Raw genomic sequence first — 19,434 nt, forward strand, 5'->3', positions numbered from 1 at the left:
TCAACAATTAAACAACAATTGAATAAATATATTTTGCCATGCCTCTAAGGAACTATATTATTCAGCCCCCCCTCAAAATTGTTACTGATGTGTACAAGTTGTGAAACATAAAGAATAATGAGTAACATGCACTAGCCATCCCAAGGACAAGGACTGAGAGCCATTGCCTAAGGTCATTATCACTTTCATTAAACCTCATTAATCAAAAAGAAAGTCGGGCGTTCAGAACTCTATGAACGCCTTTTAAGATACAATAATTAAGGTTATGAAACTAATTTATTAATCCGGGCCTGCAAAAAGCTTAGTCCATGCGACAGAGGAGAAGTATTTCATTTGCTGTCTTATTTCAATGTAACCAGCTGCACCGAGGAAAAATTAAAACAACGAATTATCTGAGACAGTCATAAAAACAGCCGAATCACATAAAGCCCTCAGAGGCAAGGTGTAAAAATAATGTTTCCAGTCAGTGGCATCCAGCATCTTGTGCAAAGCCCAGTGCTGCTTACTGATCTGCAGTGTAACACAGAACAAGGGTCAAGTTTTATCCTCGGTTCTCTCAGGCCAAATCGGTTTAATGTATAATGTTGTGGGAGGTCAAATTGCACAAATGATTACGGATGTATGTGATTTGAAAGTTACTACCATCTATATATGTAAATAGTTTTTGTTTTTTACCTATCTATACTTTGCTCCTCTCCATTTATAAAAAAACTGCTTTAAGTTTTGGCTCAGACTATACCTTGTTTAAAGGCTTATATATTTAATCTTAATTGTCATAATTTTATTTGAAACAAGCTAATAACAGAATTTAGTTTTGTAAATCGTGATACAATTATTTGACCCTGTGTATAATAAAAAAAAAATCTAAAACAAATCAATGAAATATAAATCATAGATTTTGTAAATAACCAAAATTATCAATTTGCTCATGTCTGCATATGTTTCCTCCTCTGCTGCAGTTTTGACCCTTATTTAAGAGACATGCAGGTGAACTACCTCTATACAATTAGTCAGTGTGAATTGTCTTTTATGTGTTAGTCCTGTGATCCACTGGTGTCGCTGCTGGCTCTACGCCCAGTGTGGGCTGGGAGAGGCACCTCCTATGGATGGAGGGGAAAACAAAATGACACACAATCTTTTCATCTAAATTTAATTTATATACATTTCACACCTTTGACCCTCTCAGAAAAATTGTCTTCTAACTAATTGGTTTCAGTGTGTGTGTGTGTGTGTGTGTGTGTGTGTGTCTGTGTCTGTGGATGTGAGAGAGCGTGAGAGACACGTTCAGGCACACGGTCACATGCACACATGCTGCTATAACTTGATATTTCTGTGCTTATTTACTCCTGTGTTGCATTGTGCCCGTTCTATATCTATTTGAATTCTTGAGGTTTGGATACAACATCTATTTCTGTCCTGCTCGGTCGTCCTATTTTAAAAAAAGGAAGAATAAACACTCAGCAGCTCATCTCTAAGTATTTTTGGTCTTTCCAGTCGCAGGCATTGCAGTGTGTTTTCTTTTCCAGTATCCTGTAATCAAACTCGCTGATGGCCACCGCTGCACCTCTTTAAGTTCCACTTAATGAGAACAAGTCAAATTGGCCCATCCATGGCACTGTAGCTGAGGGAGCACAACTTGTCTTAATGAGGATCTAGCTTCCCATTATCTGCTGGTAACCCGACCAGCACGTAACCACTATTATCCGCCCCCACCCCTGGCTCTCTCTCGCGCACACACACGCACGCACACACACACACACACACACACACACACACACACACACACACACACACACACACACACACACACACACACACACACACACACACACACACACACAAACACACACACTTTCTCAACCTCTCGTTATCTGCTCGCCTTCCCCTTTAAGCCCGCTGCAGACAGTGTAACCACATTGGATAGTAATTGTACCTCTCGCTCCTGCCTAATTGAATTGACAAGGAGCCGGAATTGATATCATTTAACACATTGATCTTGAGAGACAATAAGACAGAACGCCTCATACCCCAACACCCCTCCCCCCTCCGTCCCATCTTTCCGACCTGTCTCCTGTTTGTTTGTTTTTTATCGTCCCCATGATTCATCTGCTCATTTCTCTGATTTGCCATGTTATTGCCTATGAATGACCAGATTAATCCCTCACTTCTTTCTGGGAATGTTTCACCGCTGTCATTTTCATTGCATTAGTTTCAAGCGACGTGCAGGGACAAGATACTTCTGAGTTCATCAGAATGCCAGAAATTAAAAACATTGGACGTTTGTTTAAATAACACTTACAAATAAAATAACAGACAACTTGATTTGTACATTGTACTTGAATTAAGAAATTAAAGAAAAGTAAAGGAAAATATATTGTTTACTAGCGCTGCTTAAACTTAAACTCTTTATCTTATCCCACCATTGCAGGGTTTGAGGTCAGAAATGAATTGAAATAGTTTGTGCTGCAGTGCACCACTGAGTTACACAACTTTCCGAGGCCTGAGCGTGTGAACATTCTCTGGGCCGTCAGCCGCTTTGCTGGCATCCACCATCCACCAGCCCATCTCCTGAGTGGGCCATGCTGCTTCCATTACCCTGTACACTCTCCATGCTTAGTTTCAAGCGCCCTGCTCTATCTTCCTCTCCCCTACTGGGAATGAATGAGTGCACACGGGGGGGTAGAAAATAATGGATGGAGACAGTTGGGAACAGTGTCTGCCAAACACCACAGGGACTAGTGTTTACTAGAACAACTGAACATGTACATTCCATTATGCGACAGTCAAAAACTGAGCAATCAATGTTGCTTTCTATGTTGAATCAACATTTAATGGGAGCGCAGTGGAGAGCCAGATTCCCACACGCAGGCAGGACCACACCTAGGTGGGAACGGAGAAATGTCAAACCATTTTCCCCGGGATCAACACATAAACAAAACAGTGTGACTCAGTTTGTCTCTCACACTTTGTTTCGTCACACAAACCCAAACGTGCACGCACATATCAAAGACCGACGTTTTGACGGACCAGGGACGAATTTGTGGCTGACGCATTTACTAACCTATGATTCACACTTTGTGGACAGCCTTGTGTTTAAAGTTTGTAATGGGGAATTCAAGCGTAGTGTTTTTAATTGGGTGTTTTATGGTTTGCAGGAAACCCATCATGAGCAATGCATTTCCGTTCCCTGTTGAAGGAGTAATGCCATATTAGAGTGGAAGTGGAAGTGCAGCGTATTTATTTGTAATTGTGGTCTACTCCCTCTGATTGTCTTTAGCATGCTGCATTGATCTGAAGATACATCGTTTCTCAAAGAGCGGCGGCGGCCATAGGAAAATACACACACCGATATAACTTTCAATTGGGCCTAAAAATAACAGGAGCTGGGTTTTGTCCCTTTAGACATCATTGTGCAGTTTTAATCTCCTTAACGCAGATTAAAGAGTTCAGGGTTTTTGAGAAATAAAACAGCTGGGATTTTGGATTCCAGAAAATGGAGAGAGAGCGAGAGAGAAAAAAAACACACAGGCACTAATTTTATTTATCTACTCATCTTATGAATCAGAGGATTTGTTTATGTCATCTACAGCCTGTCCACTTTCTCTCTCGCCCGGTTCAATTAAGGATGTCGGTTAGACATTAAAAAAAAAAATCACGTGAATATGTCTGAAGTGTCCTCAGAAAGGATCCAGTTGAGCCCTTTTTGAATTTTGGTGGTGAGCATCTTTAATCCTGTGTGTCCCTGTGGTGCCTTAATGACACATTAGGCTCTTCAGGCTGCATAATGACTAATGTTGTCATGTGTCCTGCTTTGGCGTAGGGGAGCTGGCCTGTCCATGCACATCAAAGTGTCAGTATTACAGAAGGACACATAATGGAAGGGAGCTGAATGCTACCTTCATTTCCTAACAACTCACTCAAAGTCATTCGAGCCATGTGTCAGAATGTAATGTTCAAATGTATTAAATGGACATAGAGTTCACTTAAATGTGTGTTACTATAGTGGTAAGTAGGTTCCAGCTAGATTTCCTTTCCGATATGGGATCAAATCTCATACACGTTATTCATATTATGAGATCCCTTTAATTTGATGCACTGCCCCACAAAAAAAAAGAAAAAGGCGGCATCGTGTGATTGCTATTAGGAGAAGGGGTGACTAACTGTTGTATGAGCTAGGAGATAAATGAGTCATTTTTTTTGTTTAACGTCCACAAGAAAGAAAACGCTTGCTATATGAGCCTTGGCCAAGGGCAAGCCAGCAATACATTAGACAGAAAAGGGAATTATCTGCTTTTATGGCTACAGGCTCTTTTCATTGAGCAGCACTTTCACATCAATGACCTTGCACACATGAGAGTCCCCCACAGCACATGGCCACACTGAGACTCGTGCAGAGGTTGGAGTGCGACGGGTTTAAAATGAGAAAAAAAATGTGGTTGTTGTGTTGTCAGGCTGGAATACTCCTGAATGTCTTGTCTTTCAAAAAAAAAAAGGAAAGGACAAGAAACGTTGGTTTGGTACTTTCCCGCTGATTTTAAGTTGTTTCTAGAGCGCACACACTTCCTGAGCTAAATCTACCTTTTAAGGGAAGTGCTCAATTGGTCAATGTCCTTTTGTTGAGTTCACGCTAGCATCACTCCCTCTCTGCTGCTCTCTACAAGTGTGATGGACGGCATATTCAGAACTTTTGTAGAAACGGTAATTTTATAACCTGATAATGAGGCTTTGGAAATAACCATCACTTTTATTGTTGAGCTAAGTTTACAATGAGCTGGCTGTTCGATGGGGGTTTCATTTAGCTCTCTGCGACACAAAGACATGTCTTGTGTTCCATTCAATAATCAAAAGGGCAGGACAATCGTGCAGCAAAACAAAGTTCAGGAGCCACATTTTGTGTCACATTGGACACAATAATGAGTAAATAACAACATTAGCTTTTTGTCTTGGAGTATAGTAGTCAGTTGGTCTCAAACACAATCCTCATATGGAACAAACAAGGATGAAAGGGAGTCTTTGTCACCACGTGTGTGTTTTTCTGCAAAGGCTGATGAGCATTCTGGTTGTTTGCCTTCATGCTATGCTGGGCAGAGCTGTGCGATGGTTGCCTGGCAACGACACAACTAATTTTGTATGCTGGCATTGCTTCCACAGAAAATAACTGTGACTTACAATCTGTTGATCATCCATCTAACCATTGTTTTCCTTTGCAAAAATATCTTACTACCACCTGAAATTATTCAATCGGCGGATTTTAATTATTTTCTTTTTATGTCTACAACAAAGATTGTGCCATCCATAAAAATATTACTCAGAATTGTCTGTAGCTATATATAGCGCAAGGTTTCAAACAGGGATGGTCTCAATTTTTAATTCCTCAGCTGTCAAAACAAAAGGACAAAGTAATTAACATGAATGATTATTTGTAGACCTTTAGTTTGAAATGTGGTGGCATTTGACTTTGTACGGGAGCTGATTGAGAAGACCTGAGGGAGGCTGGGAGCACATTGCTCACTCTTAAGGACTTCACTCCGAAGCAGGGCGCCAATTTTACACTTGTTTCCACTTCTAATTGTTCATTTAACTCATTTAAATTGAAATTGGAAAGGCTTGGATTTGAAAAGTCTTGCTAACCAATATATTTTTTTACCCAGAACAAACACAATCTTTTGGCTGAATCGTGTGTTGCACTAGTCACATAGACTGTAATATCCATGATCCTTTGTTAGCATATTAGGAAACTGGTGATGCCTGCTAACATGTTCAATGCATGTCAAATGGTGACAATAATGTATTCTAAGCCTGTTAAGCATCTTCTAAATGGTGCCTTCAGAACAACCCAATTAGGATGTACTCACTTCCTATGTCCTGAGTGACACATGTATGACTTTCTTTAGAGAGATCAGGATCTGGAGCAGTAATAATTTGCTCAAAGACACACGAGATCTTGTTTTGTGCCATTAAGAAGACCCCTTCTTCAGCCTCCTATAGACTGAATAAAACAAGCGACATAATTCTGCCCGTGTGTGATTTGACATTGTTTGCTGGTGCCTCCAAATGAGAGGCGTGATGACTAACAGCATCAGTATCTCTCCATTGATGCGAGTCATTGACAATCTTCTCTGCTGGCATGAAGGCAGATCAGCGATGCCCCACACGCATTGTGTTTGGCCCTTTTACACAGAAGGGCTAAGCTGAATAAAGATGCAACATTCCCACCTCGAACAAGCTCTTTAAAAGGAAAGCCTCTGACTCACCGACAAGCCAAGCTTAGATTAGGTAAATAATAACAGTCAAAATCCAATAAACGTATAGGCCCATTCTTCTCCATGGGTTCTGAGCAAAGACAGTAAAGTTAATGAGTGGTAAATGGAGCAGCCAGTAGGTGTAACTGAAAGCGGGGCCTCTTCTTTGGCCAGGCGTCTCAATGAAAAGAATTGTCTGTATTTTTGAATTAAACATAGCAAGAGAGTTCTCCTATCAGTGGGTTGGGATGCTTGTACACTCACATTATCACAGTGAGAATTCCCCATCGTCAGGTGAGAGGAAGCAGCTGCTGCCTCTGTATGTTTCAGTCGGCAAACATGGTGGTCTACACCGTTTTTAAAGTCCGTAGCAGTGGGCAGATACATGAAGTGCACTGGACAGGGAAACCGGCCAAAACTAAATTGCCAGTTGCCAGAAAGGCTAGTTGCTAGGTAACATATTACGCAGTTTGACTCACAGACTCCAGTTTGATCGTGGCTGCTTGGTAACGTCACTACATGTTCTGTGATGAAGGGTTATTTAGAGATCAACTATCGGAACCAACTATACACATGTTTGCTTTGTTTGTGTCATTTCAACGAGAATATTGACACTTTGAGCTCGACCCATCTGTGTGGTGCCATGTCTGGAATCAAACAGTAAGAAGGTATTGAAATGTGCTGTGAGTGTATTAACCTGGCGTTTGTGTGTTTTTGTCTTTTCACAGACTGGCAGGAAAGAGAAAGGTGACCCACTGAACTCAGCCATTGACAAAATGACCAAAAAGACCAGGGACCTGCGTCGACAGGTACGTTCAGGTTTTCATGGTTCATCACAATCTCCATCTATCAGTTGAACACTGTATCAGCTGCACTTGTTCGTGGAAATCATTGAGTTGCTTTCAAGCCACGTTAAAAGTTGAGGCTTGAGAAGTTCTATATTTTTGGTATCGCCCCCAGAAGTCATAAAACGGCCCAATCATTTTAGGTTTTCAAAAGCCTTCGTGAAACAGGGGTAAATTGTTAATATTTGGGAACTAAATACAAGAGGAGGTAAGCGTATGTGCAATTAATCAAAGTAAAAACAAGAGTGCTGATGTTTATCCTATTTAATAAACATGCCACACATCGGAAAGCCGCGCCTCACTGATGTGTTTTTAATAGTTTTTACACAACAATGGAGGACTACCAGGTAATGAGCAAAACTAAATCAGGCTGGCTGGAAACATAAGAGAAAAAAAACATGAAATATAATCACACTAATCGTTGAACGACTCCGATGAGTCGGGAGAATTTGTTATTGTTACAGCATGGTAACAAAGAAAGATGTTGTACATGAACAGAAATCAATGTTAAATAATAGACAGTGCAAAATAGTCAGGGTACTTCTGAGAAACAGGGACCAAAACATCTATGACTGAACCCGTTTCTCAACCGAAGCTTTCATTTTCCATACACTTTAAAGTTCACTGACATTTTATTATTATTGAGCTTGGAGTGACCCGACACACTCACTAGTGACAGGGTTAACAAGCTTACTGTAACAACAGAATGTTTTGTTGGAGCTCACAGCAGAAATCCAAACATGGAGACAACATGAAACGTTCACCCAGTTGTGACGTTCAATCTGGGACAACAGCAACTCCAATCCTTTTTCCCTTCTTTTCTTCCACCCTCTCATTTGAGCTGCATTTCAAGATTGCATTCCATTCCCAAAATTCTTTTTTTCTTTTTCTAAACAATCAAATGCATTTCAGGCATTCAGTCATATTGATCAATGCTCTGCTTTTGATTGTCAAACTCAGAAGAGTTGTATCAGGAAGCTGCAGTAAAATGACCTGCCAAATTCCAAAAGCTACCCTCCAATAGTGAAGAATAAGTAGGTGATTCATTCTGCGATACACAGTGTCAGAACTCAAAAGCAGTATTGATTTTTTTTTATCTTGGCTGAAGACAAGATTTATCTGGCTCTGGATCTCGCGGGGTCTGACAAAAAAGTTGACACCACACTTAGGGAAAAAAAAGGGGGACACGTAAGTGTCTGTTGATGCAAAGCCATCACTCAAACAAGCTTCTGAGATGGTCTGTCGGCTCCCACTAATTAAAACTCACATTCTGAATAACTTGTCTTACACATGTTTTTCATATACAAGCATATTTGAGTTCACATCTTGCCCCCCCCCCAAAAAAGAATAAGAAAACCCATTTGGGCATCACAACACCCTGTCCTGTCATGCACTGTAGGGTTTTCTTTTCTGATAGAGATTCATTCAGCCAACAATTGATAATACATAGCAGCTCCATGGACAGAGTAGTTGTGGTTGTGTCCTCTCTGACCTCTGAAGACCAGGGTATCATTCCAGGTTGGGGGGGTGCATTTGGTGGTGCTGGCAGGCGGTTTTCACACTGACAGGATGTTCTATTGACGCAGAGGTTGGCTTGACAGAATGGGCGGTCTGTTTGAGCTTTGAATTTAGATGGGAGGGCAAAGCCGCGGCACACATGCACACATTGCACAGAGCTGCGATACCACAATTATGCAAACACGTCTAAGGTTTAGCGTATCGGCACTGGGCGTGTGGAGACACAAGATCTTCCTGTGGGGAGGAGCACTGTCTGAGCGTTGTGTTCTTTACCCTATTGTGGAGAGGACGGATCACATATTAGAGCAGACGAGCACAAATGACAGACAGCGTTTGTGAAATGGGAGCAGGTGAGACCGAACAAGCCCTCTGACAACACCGCCAGAGACACGCAGCATTGTTTCTTCCCTTCAAGCTGTTGTGTGTACATACAAGACAATACTAAGCTGTCTGTTATCCAGGGCAAACTGCATAGATGTTGAGCATGTCGTCTCCCCCCCAACCCCCTTTTGGTTTTCTTAGAATTTCCGCAGGGTTTCTCAGTCTGACGGAGCCAACGGAGTCCAACTCTTCCGTGCAGCCTTCTGCATCACATAAGTGCAAAGAGCTTTTTAATTTAATCACCAGCGCGACCTTACATTTTCCATCCAACTTATATTGATGAGGTTTAAGCAAATGTGAGTCCAACCTTAATTCTCAAACATCCCAAGTCTGTTAACCTGTTTTTATTTAAGTCTCAATCAAAAATGATTCCATGTTCTTCCGACTATACCTTGGATAATAAAAAATAAAAAAATAAACTTCCCTTATGAGATGTGCACAATGACTTGTATAATATTTGTGCAGACATACTGTAAAAAAAATCTAAAAGTAAGGTCAAAAAACCTCTGTTACTCTACCTAGGCTCTCTTGACCTCCTCAGAGTCTCTCCATCATCCATTCTTCAAGTCTATCATCCGAGTCAGGCTGGTCATCAAGTTCACATTCGTGTTCTGCATAAATACATTAACAGTTCAAGTAAGGCATGTCAATTATGGGCTGCCTGCTTAATGCTTAAGTAAATGTGACCTTATTTCACTGGAGAGAAGCTACATCTTATGTATAGCTCAATGGCTCTGCAATCACGTGACCCTCTTCGAAGTCGATTGTAAGTCGATTGTAGTTTGATGCTAGAGGACTATGAACCTCTGTTCTTATAAATAAACATATGCAAAGGATGAAGGATAAGTACCACAATATTTTTTGTTTGTTTTTAAAACCATGGCTATAATCAACTGGTCAAGGTCAAGTTCCTCCGAGAACAAGAATTCTGTGAGTGTGAACACGTGAACAGATGTGGGCAATTATTTCAAAGAAACCCAATAAGAAATACTGTAGCATGCTCAAAAGCATGAATCTGAGAATTAACATGAAGTTTTAGGTTGAAACAAAAAGTCTTTCCCCTCTCTTCAATTAGTATTCATTCAGTGACTAGCCCTACAAAGTTGTTGGAAGCGAGCCATGTGTTCTACCCACTGTCATCCTGCCTGTGATGAATGCATCTGTCAACTTATCTCTCTGGGCCTCGTTCTGACTGATGGCTGATTCCAGGATTCCCTATAGCACCAGCCGCCTTTGCAAATTTCCCTCCGTCTCTCGCTGCCGCTCTTTCTGCTTTGGGATGTTGAAATCATTTCCATCTCTGCCATTAGCTTGGTGATTGGTACAGCTGTTTTTAATTGTTGAGGGTTATCATGTTAAGGAGGAACAGCTGCCACAGATTTTGTCAGCTGTAACTCTGTTGTTTCGACAAACAAATCCAAGATAAGCCGCGAGTGTGTTCAATCTTTTTTTAAGCAAAATTTTTCGAGGCTATTCATTAAAATTTAATTTGCAAAATGATTGTACATTCAATGTTATCCCAGGCAGTGGTGAGTAAGCTGCACATTTGTGGGGCGCATCATGTGTCGATAGCTAAACCAATGAACTTGGATAAACATGTATTACATGTACCTTTGCTTTAGGAATTAGCATGACAACAACTGTAGCTTAAAAAGAAACACCAAAATGTATAAACGCTGGAAAGTTTATACAAGTTTGCCTTTCCCTTCAGATCTTTGGGTCAATGTTTGAGTTTTATGACCAACAACTATACTGGTATGGTTCATTGTGACTGCTGCCATCAGCATCAATTCCGGATGCACTTGGCGGGGGGGGAGAGGCACATACCATGAGAAGACAGTTTTCTATCACCAGGTATTAACTGCACGGTACTAAAAGTAGGACGTTAGCGGCAGAGTTAAAAGAGACAGAATTTAGTTTCATAGTAGTTGTGAGACAAAAAAAAAAAAAAAAAAAAAAAAAAAAATGGAGTTGATATTGTTCTTAACATATGCCAGCTGGCCTGTTCATCAGTTTTATAAGGAATGCCAGTGTTGATTTCACGGCTTATTTCTACAACCTCAGTGGCCAAAAGATGTCTTAATTTGTGTGTATGGAACTACACTATAATAAAAAAAAAAACAGGACAGTTTGCAGGACAGAATGTTTACGTACGTATTTTCTCTAAACCCATGGGGCAAGATACACTTTGTGCTCGTCCTCGGTTTCCGACAATTTCATGTTTGCAGAGACAGTCAACATTTGCAAATACAGTGCATTCTACACATCTAAAAAACCCACGTGTATAAGGTTGTCAATGTTGAGTAGGGAAACATCGGAGGTTCTTTTTGAGTGTCTGTGTGTCCCATGGCAGAAAAAGGTGGGGAAAGACTTTGCTAAAGGCTTATAGTCACCCAGTAAGAAGGAAGAAGCCCTGCAGGTTGAGGAGATTGTCAGGTTGTCTCACTGATATATCACTACACACTGAATGCTCTGCTACCTGTAATGTTGTTAAACCATTTTATAATCCCTGGCTTGTTCCCTGAAGTAGGGCTCTGTCTGCCACACAAACACACAGACACACACGTGCACACACACATTTGTTTTTTCTGATTTTGTCTCCACACATGACAACAAGTATCTCTTTTAGTGCTATGGAATAGCTTTTACAATGAACGACATGTAATACTGTGTTCTACTGTAGGTCATTGCGGCTAATACATTCGATTTTTACATTTGCTTCATTTACATGTTTTTGTATCACAATCTTATCATTATAGGTTTGTATTTATATAAAAAAAAGATCTGCAGTCATCGTGTCATGTGCAGTATCTGTGATTCTCCTTCTTTGTATTCAGTGAAAAAACATGTATGCATCTTTCCCTGTTTCTAAAACTGGAATCCCATGAATTTTGATTTGGCAGGACACTTTAAATGAAGGCTCCAGGATGAGATATGTAATGTGCTCGTCCCCAGACTGCCGACGATCAGTCAGTCCCTCTTTCCCGCCTTTCATTTCTCCACTCTCCCCCCACTAATCATCTTCCCATGCTCCCTGTTAGATATCATATATGAGAGCTGTTACTTAATTCTTGATTTGCCCAGGCTGTTTCCCCTCAGCCGTGACTCCAGCCGTTTATGCCGTGATTGCTCTTGACATTTTAATAAGAAACTTTGCTGTGCTGACCCCAAGGAACCCCGTGCTATGTGTTCTGCATCACAAGTTAGCAACACAAGCCGAAGTGCATCGTTCCCCTTTCAAATTCAGATTTGTGTTTTCCATCCTTTGCGCGTGCTGAGACTCTGCTGTATTGTAAACAAGTCAAGTCGACAGGGTTTGACTCTGAATGTGTGCAGAACCAACGATAATGCTGTCTATATTTTGCAGTCCTTTGAAAAAACATGCATTTCTTTGATTTCGAGTCATGCACTGATCATAGTGGGTGTTGTGCCAGACTTTCTCTTGTGCATCTGTTTTTGTGACACATCAGGTCTGCGCTCTGACGAAATACATACGTTTCCCCATTTTAAAAAGCAAATGGGTTAAATTAATGTGAATCCCGTCTTTTGGAATCACACAGCCCTCCCCACTTATCAGTTAACAACACAGGTATCTATCTGTCAAGGTTTGTTAAGCATATGCGTCCTCTTAATTATCCCAGTGAGCTTCTTGTGAGCCATTTAAGTATCAGGTCGGATTAACTTGTTGGTTAATTTTAGTTTTTTTCTACACTTTGGAAGGCTAGAGCATATAAAGATGAGGATGTGAAAAGTAGTCCTAGAAAATCCATTAATATGAACCAAAAGTGTCCTCATGTTTCGGACTCTTTTGTCTCTTTTGAAAGATAGCTCTGTTAAATGAACAGCTAAAATGGTAAAAGGACTTAGGTATTCTGGAGCCTTGGAGTTTTTAAACAAACATATCCGGGTGTTGTATAAAGCTTTAAACCAAAATGTCCCTGAGTGCTGCCAAGGCCAGAGCATCATTTGTGCACGACAGTATTTGTAAAGCTTAAAAAAAGCACATGGGTCAATTTAGAGCTCCATCATATATTCATTCATTAAGTCATTTCTTCATTCACCCAGAGGTAGTCTACCGCTAACTGGATAATTTGTGGTAAATCTTTGTTTATTATTATGGTAAGTTTGCTTTCAATTAGTTATTTGATGTCATAAAAACAATAAGAAACGTCATGATTGACACGGAGAGTGACTTGCGATCGGTGGGACCTCACTGCCTCTAAATGACCAGAAGAAAACAGATGGCAGCTTCAATATCTGGGATATTTTGGCTTAATTTCTAAATGATGCCATACAGTGCATTCTTCCTCTCTTTCTATCTACCTTTCTATCCGGTATCTGTCATGACGGCAGTCTTTGCTCACTGCTGTGTTTCATTTCATGTCTCATCACCGTCCATGTTGCCAGCCAGGATACTAAAAGTATTCTGGGAATAAAATTGAAAAGTGCATAGCCACAAGCGAAACTCAGAAAACAATTCCAACTCCTGAAACATTTCTCCCGAAGTCTTACTTATTAATATGTAAAACAAAAACCATTGCATTCAGAGCTCGAGCCACTGTGGCACCGCGCGGCTGGGGAGACAAATAGCTGTCCCACTAACATATAATGAGAAGAGCGTTCGCTATCTACTGGAATTCCAGGTCTAATTTCCTCTAAGTGTTAGTGAAATGCATGGGGAGTGTGAGAGGAGAGACGGTGGAGATGGAGCATGGAGGGAGGTGAGATCTGAAAGATTGAAGATGGATTTCTGTGGGAGTGGTGTGTGGGCATTAGAATGCTGATGGTGCAGGAGAGACTGCGACTTGGGAAATCACTCGTCTGTATCATTTCTGCACTCGAACCCACCATCAGAATCAGTTTCACTGTCGGGCATTCATGAGTATCCAGAGACCCAGACCTCTTACACACATCCTATCCATATGTGTCTGCATGTTAAATCAACAAGTGATTACTCAGTACCCAGTAACAGCGACAACCACAGGAATCTTTCCCTGACACACAGATGAAAAAAATACAAAAGACCTCCACAGTCAAATCAAAAAGGGTCTCGTTCAGCCTTTATTATCTATGTATAACAAGGAGATACTGCACTAAGTCAAAAGCAAGTTTATCTAACAACATTCCAATGAACGATATAGCTCAGTGAAAACCATTTTAACCGAGATCAAAATACATTAAACCACAGGAGGATCGTTTTGTGACTCATCTGACTTTGATGCACGAGTGATGCCCATCAGAACAGAAATGATAGAGAGTAGTAAGCAGATAAAAATACATTTATTTTTATTCTTTTGCTTGACACATGACTCGTGTCAGACGCAGGAGACGTCTGACACTTTTTCAATGAGATACTAAGTTGATGCAACCCCATTCTGAGCATGTGGAGCAATATAAGAAAATACTTTTAGTGACTAACCGCGGCACTTAATTAAATCTAATGCTGTCATCTCAACTGGCGTACAATTGATGAGATTGGAGTCAATGACGGAAAAAAGAAAGAATGCTCCAACTATTATGGTTTTCATAGGGTTATTTTATCACTTGCAAAATGCGGCTCAACAAAAGCCCACCGTTGTCCCCACTATTCCCAACAGTGAGAGAAATTGTGTCAAAATAAACCCCCAATTTTTTTTTTTCACCTGTCCCAGTTTGATAGTGGGTTCTGCCACACCTATCTCCAGTGCTGCAACAGCAATATCATGGTGTGAAGACAGCTCTGGCTACATAGGATCCTTATCTGTCCAGATTCCCTACCCTTGCCACAAGGTGAGGGAAGAGCAAGGTTACACCCGCAATGATGCAAGTCTGTTCTCTGAGAGGACAAAAGGGGAAAAACTATATTATTGACAAGTCCCATCTTTTCAAATCAGTGAGCCAGGATTCTAGAGTTCTGGATAAAGAAGCGCTTACAGAGTGTAGGCTCCAGGTTGTTTATAGCATTTGCAGACCTGTCATGTCCACTACCCTGGCCAAATCTAGTCTCTTTCCGAGGGCAATAGTGATGAATTATCTTCCCCTAGGAAGCCATAATTCTCCATTTTTTCTCCTTCACTCGCTGGACCGGCAATTAAGCTTGTGATTGCTGCAGGTTGTTTAAGTGCGACTGACACACTTACATATGATCTTTTTGTTGGTTAAATTAATTTCCCAGAGTCATTCGGAGCCATTAGTCTTCTCTGCCCTTGTCCCTGTCGCTTCAGTGTTTTTAATTCACCAATTGTGCGACAGTGTTGCTTAATGTCTAATTATAAAAGGGGATTTGAGGAGTCAAACAAATTGCTGTCATCCATTGTTGTTAATTGGACACTTTTCACTTTAATGCCATCATTTGTGTGTGTGGAGAAGTGATAACTAACCAGTCAGAGGACATTTAGGCCCTACATTTACACAACCTTTGGCTGGTACGGTTTCCATTTCTTTCGAAAAGTTAAAGGCTTTTTAAAAAGATGATATTAGATGGTATCACTGCTGTTACTATTAATACTTATTGTGTTGTCACCTCTGCTGCATTTATTGTATTGTTGGCACAATAATCACACTCACACATAAATGATATGATACATCAGAACAGTGTATTGAAGTTGAATTTATTCTGTTAACACTAATGTATGTTGAAATGATTGAGGGGGATCTTATGAGGAAAAGCTGCCTCTAGATATGTAGGAGACAACCCCCCCCAAAGTTAATTATTGTCTCTTAGCACTGCTCTCATGTGAATATAACTCCCACTTTGTCTGAGATTAAGCACCTGTCTGTTGTGGCTTCCTTACTGTTTCCTCTGGCATCGCATCACGTGTCCCAGTGACTAGCAGGGGTCAGGGTTGATTTACTGTTTTATTAAACAACCAGTCCCCAGCTAGTTTGGTACAAAACGAGTCCATAAACAAAGATATAACGTGAGGTCTCCCCCAGTAAAAAGGCCTTATGGGAAAAATGACACCATGCAAGCAATTTGCACTCCTGCCCGCTGAGAGTTCTCCTCCTCTTTTCACGCTCCCCCTCGTTTGTCTCTCTCTTTTTCTCTGTTCTTTCAACCTGGTACGTTACTACATCCTATTCATTACAAAGCTAAGTGATATATAATCATTGGAAAATGTAATGCAGTGAGGTAAGCTGCAGTATTATTAATATTATGACCTCTTCCTCATCTCTGTCTCTCTCTCTCTCCCTCTGTAATCCAGCTGAGGAAGGCCGTGATGGACCACATCTCAGACTCCTTCCTGGAGACCAATGTCCCTCTCTTGGTGCTCATCGAAGCGGCCAAGAGTGGAAACGAGAAGGAGGTCAAAGAGTACGCCCAGGTGTTCCGTGAACATGCCAACAAGCTGGTGGAGGTCAGTCATGAATTATTCACTGGGCCACTCGCATATGCCCGCATATCTCCATTCTCATGCATTATCATTTCAACAAACACACAGAGGAGTTGCTCTCAATGATTGATACTTAAAAATGTTTTAAAGCAGATTTGTAATTGACTTTAAAACTGTGTCCATGTAGACTCATGCACACACTCACACACGCACACTCACACACGCACACACACAAGTCCTTTCAGATTCTGTCCAGATGTCACATCGTCTTTATGTCTTTCCATGGTTAAATGACCTTCATAGTTAATCTCCTAGACTGTGGTGAAATATTATTCAGGTACTTACAATGTGCAACTGAGCAGAATCAAGGTCCCTCTTGCTTCTTAACTATTTCCTCTTGGTAACTGCATGTGCAGACATATGTGGTGGAATTCACATTGCAAAACCACAACTTGAAACTATCATTGACTCCTGTTTATTTTTGGAAACAACTTTCTTGATGAGCAATCAGGAAAGCAAAGCTCAACCTTTGCTTCAGCTAACTGGTTTACCTCTTGCAACCAGAAAATAAACCTGTGCCGATTTTTTTATTCTCAGTCACATTATATGATGCAAATAGCCAAATTACATTGTTTTGTAATCTGTTGGCTTATCAGTAGTCTCTGGAAATTTGCTTCAAAGTGTTACAAAAGTGATACATTTGAATACACACAGCACATTATATCTCTACAGATTCCTTAAAGATTATGATTCAGTGGTTGTAGAAACTGCACATACAACTTTTGTTTGCTATGCTATATGTCCCTACAGCTTATATATATAAAGGAGTGGGTAGCATTGTTTAACTGCTTGAGGCCACAGGGACTGAGGGCATCTGCTCATGCACAGATCCATTTTAAATTGTTAATTATTCTGGAAGGTTTTTCTGCAAGTAGAGGAGTTTGACTCCCACTGAACCAAAATCTTTTGCCAAAAAAAATTGAGAAAAAATGGGGGATAGAATCCGGCAGCAAGAGTCACCGCACGTGTTGCTGCTACATGCTGGAGGCACTCTGACCTCAGTGTGCAAATAGGACAGCAGCCTTCCACAGCATACATAGTCCTGCAGGTTTGCCCATTCAGTTTACATGTGTTTTTTGGACTGTGGTACTTTGGGTGCCTTGGACAGATACTGGGGAATCATACAGTGCCTGGACTGTTACTAGGATCCATGCAGTGAATATACAGTATATACCACAGTGACTAAGGCAGTTCTTTCCCACTCTCATTGTTTGGCTACTCAGGGGGGCGGGGTTTTATGTCACTTATTGCAGATGTTATGCAGAGTACCCATGATGCATGTACACAGTGGATATCTTGTGATGTTGTCTGGATAAGATCAAGTCCTTACTCATCCAGGAAATAGGTTCTAAGTATGCTTCTGTTAAAGTGTATACATGGACCCTGTCTAGTTTCCATGAGGTCTTGGATGGAGTTTGCTTCTTAGTTATTCCGTCACAATTACTGTCTATAAGTGTGTTGCACTGTAGTGTCTCTTTACTTTAGCTTTGTGCTGCTCAAGCGAAATATAATTTTTGTTTTCATGTTCCGACATAAAAATGACCATTAAATGCAATCTGAATCCAAATGTGATAGTTGGAGGGAAAGTCCTGTGATGAATTCCTCTGCCCTTTGGTGGTGGTTGCTTTTTGTTTCCATGGCTCAGTCAAAGGAGCCTTTAGAAGCCTTTATGTGGGCCTCTCTTAACATCCTGACGCTTAAAAACACCACTGCTGCTTCCTTTGACATCCGCTGAGAGAGTGAGTGATTTGTGTGCCCTTTCGGTCCGCACCAGCTGTTTGCTGATGAGGGAGGAGGTGACTGATGCTGCACTCAAAATGTGTCCTTTGCATTCAAAAATGTTGAAACTTTGTTCAGCCCAAGGACGCTTTGGACAGATGCCTACTACTCTTCACGTGAAGCGAGAACAAGGGGAGATGTTTCATTGTTTTTGCCCTTTACAGAATTTGGGTTATTTATATGTAAAGCATATGTGGCAACAGTGAGGTACACAGCAGTTGTTTATATGCTAAGGAGATAGAGTGTGAGCTCAGGTCTGAGCTGAAAATAGCTCATTGGCCGTGCAACAGCTTATCCCAAGCTTGTGTGTTTGCAGTGTGTTGGCAGGCAGGAAGGATAGTGCGGCTACTGGTGCGTAGTCGTACTCTGAATCGTTTCATCAATTTAAAAAGGGAAAAGAAAATGATTTGTCTTAAATAAAATTCAGCGTAGTCGGATTATTTGATTAAAAACACCCAAAATAAATTACATTGGATGATCATGCCATAGGGTCACTTGCATATTTCCTTTACTTCACCTGGTGCTGTATTCATCTCTATGTGTGCTTTAGTAGCAGCAAAGACATAGAATTAAACTAAGAGAATGTTCTTCAAAGACAAAGTCAATGGATGTTTATTCATACATGACGCATGACAGCATGGATTTCCTTGTTTAGAGATATTTACAGCGTTATTACTAATGCAGTTCATTCTTCAGGTTTTATCTGCCGGGCTTGTTTGTGTTTTGAATGCCTGCACACTGATGACAGCCGTGGCCTGAGGCATTATATGTTAAATGTGTCCATCCTCTCATCTGCCCATCAGTTATCCATGATATCTCTGGAAAACCTAGAGGGCATGTGTCTTCTCTAATTTGACACGTAGGTGTCAATGAGGGATATGAACTGGCGAAGGTAAAGGTGACCTCATAAAAGGAATATATGGCCATAACTCATAAATGATTGGGCTAATTATGTCAAAAATGTAACGCAACTGTTAGTATGATGAAGTGATGAGTTTTTACTGGCTAATAGGACAAATGATTTTCTCTATTCTAAAATTATATTTCTGATTCTTATTCAACATCTTGTTTAAGAAGCAGAGATTGTGGCCATGTTTCCTACCACCTGACTGGTTGGTGGAGTTTTAGAATATTTCAGTGTCAATTTGGGGGGGGGGGGGGGGGGGGGTATGAGTCTAATGCTAACACTAAGGAACATTCCCTTGCTTCCCTCTCACCTCTGAGTCGCCTATTGCATGATGGTTAGCTTTAACTTGGGCTGGTATCATGTCATCAGTGTCATGATAGTATATGGAG

The 19,434-nt window shown here is 40.9% G+C and overlaps 1 protein-coding gene across 1 annotated transcript in view; it reads left to right on the forward strand.

Moving 5' to 3' along the window:
- Window positions 1–19,434, forward strand: part of ctnna2 (catenin (cadherin-associated protein), alpha 2) — a 276,055-nt gene that overhangs the window by 190,126 nt on the left and 66,495 nt on the right. Inside the window, exons 8-9 of the mRNA XM_062388807.1 lie at window positions 6,971–7,051; window positions 16,171–16,323. Coding sequence (XP_062244791.1) covers window positions 6,971–7,051; window positions 16,171–16,323 — 234 coding nt within the window. The remainder of the gene's footprint in view (window positions 1–6,970; window positions 7,052–16,170; window positions 16,324–19,434) is intronic.

The sequence above is a fragment of the Platichthys flesus genome, chromosome 5, assembly GCF_949316205.1.
Source record: "Platichthys flesus chromosome 5, fPlaFle2.1, whole genome shotgun sequence".
NCBI classification, from domain to species: domain Eukaryota; kingdom Metazoa; phylum Chordata; class Actinopteri; order Pleuronectiformes; family Pleuronectidae; genus Platichthys; species Platichthys flesus.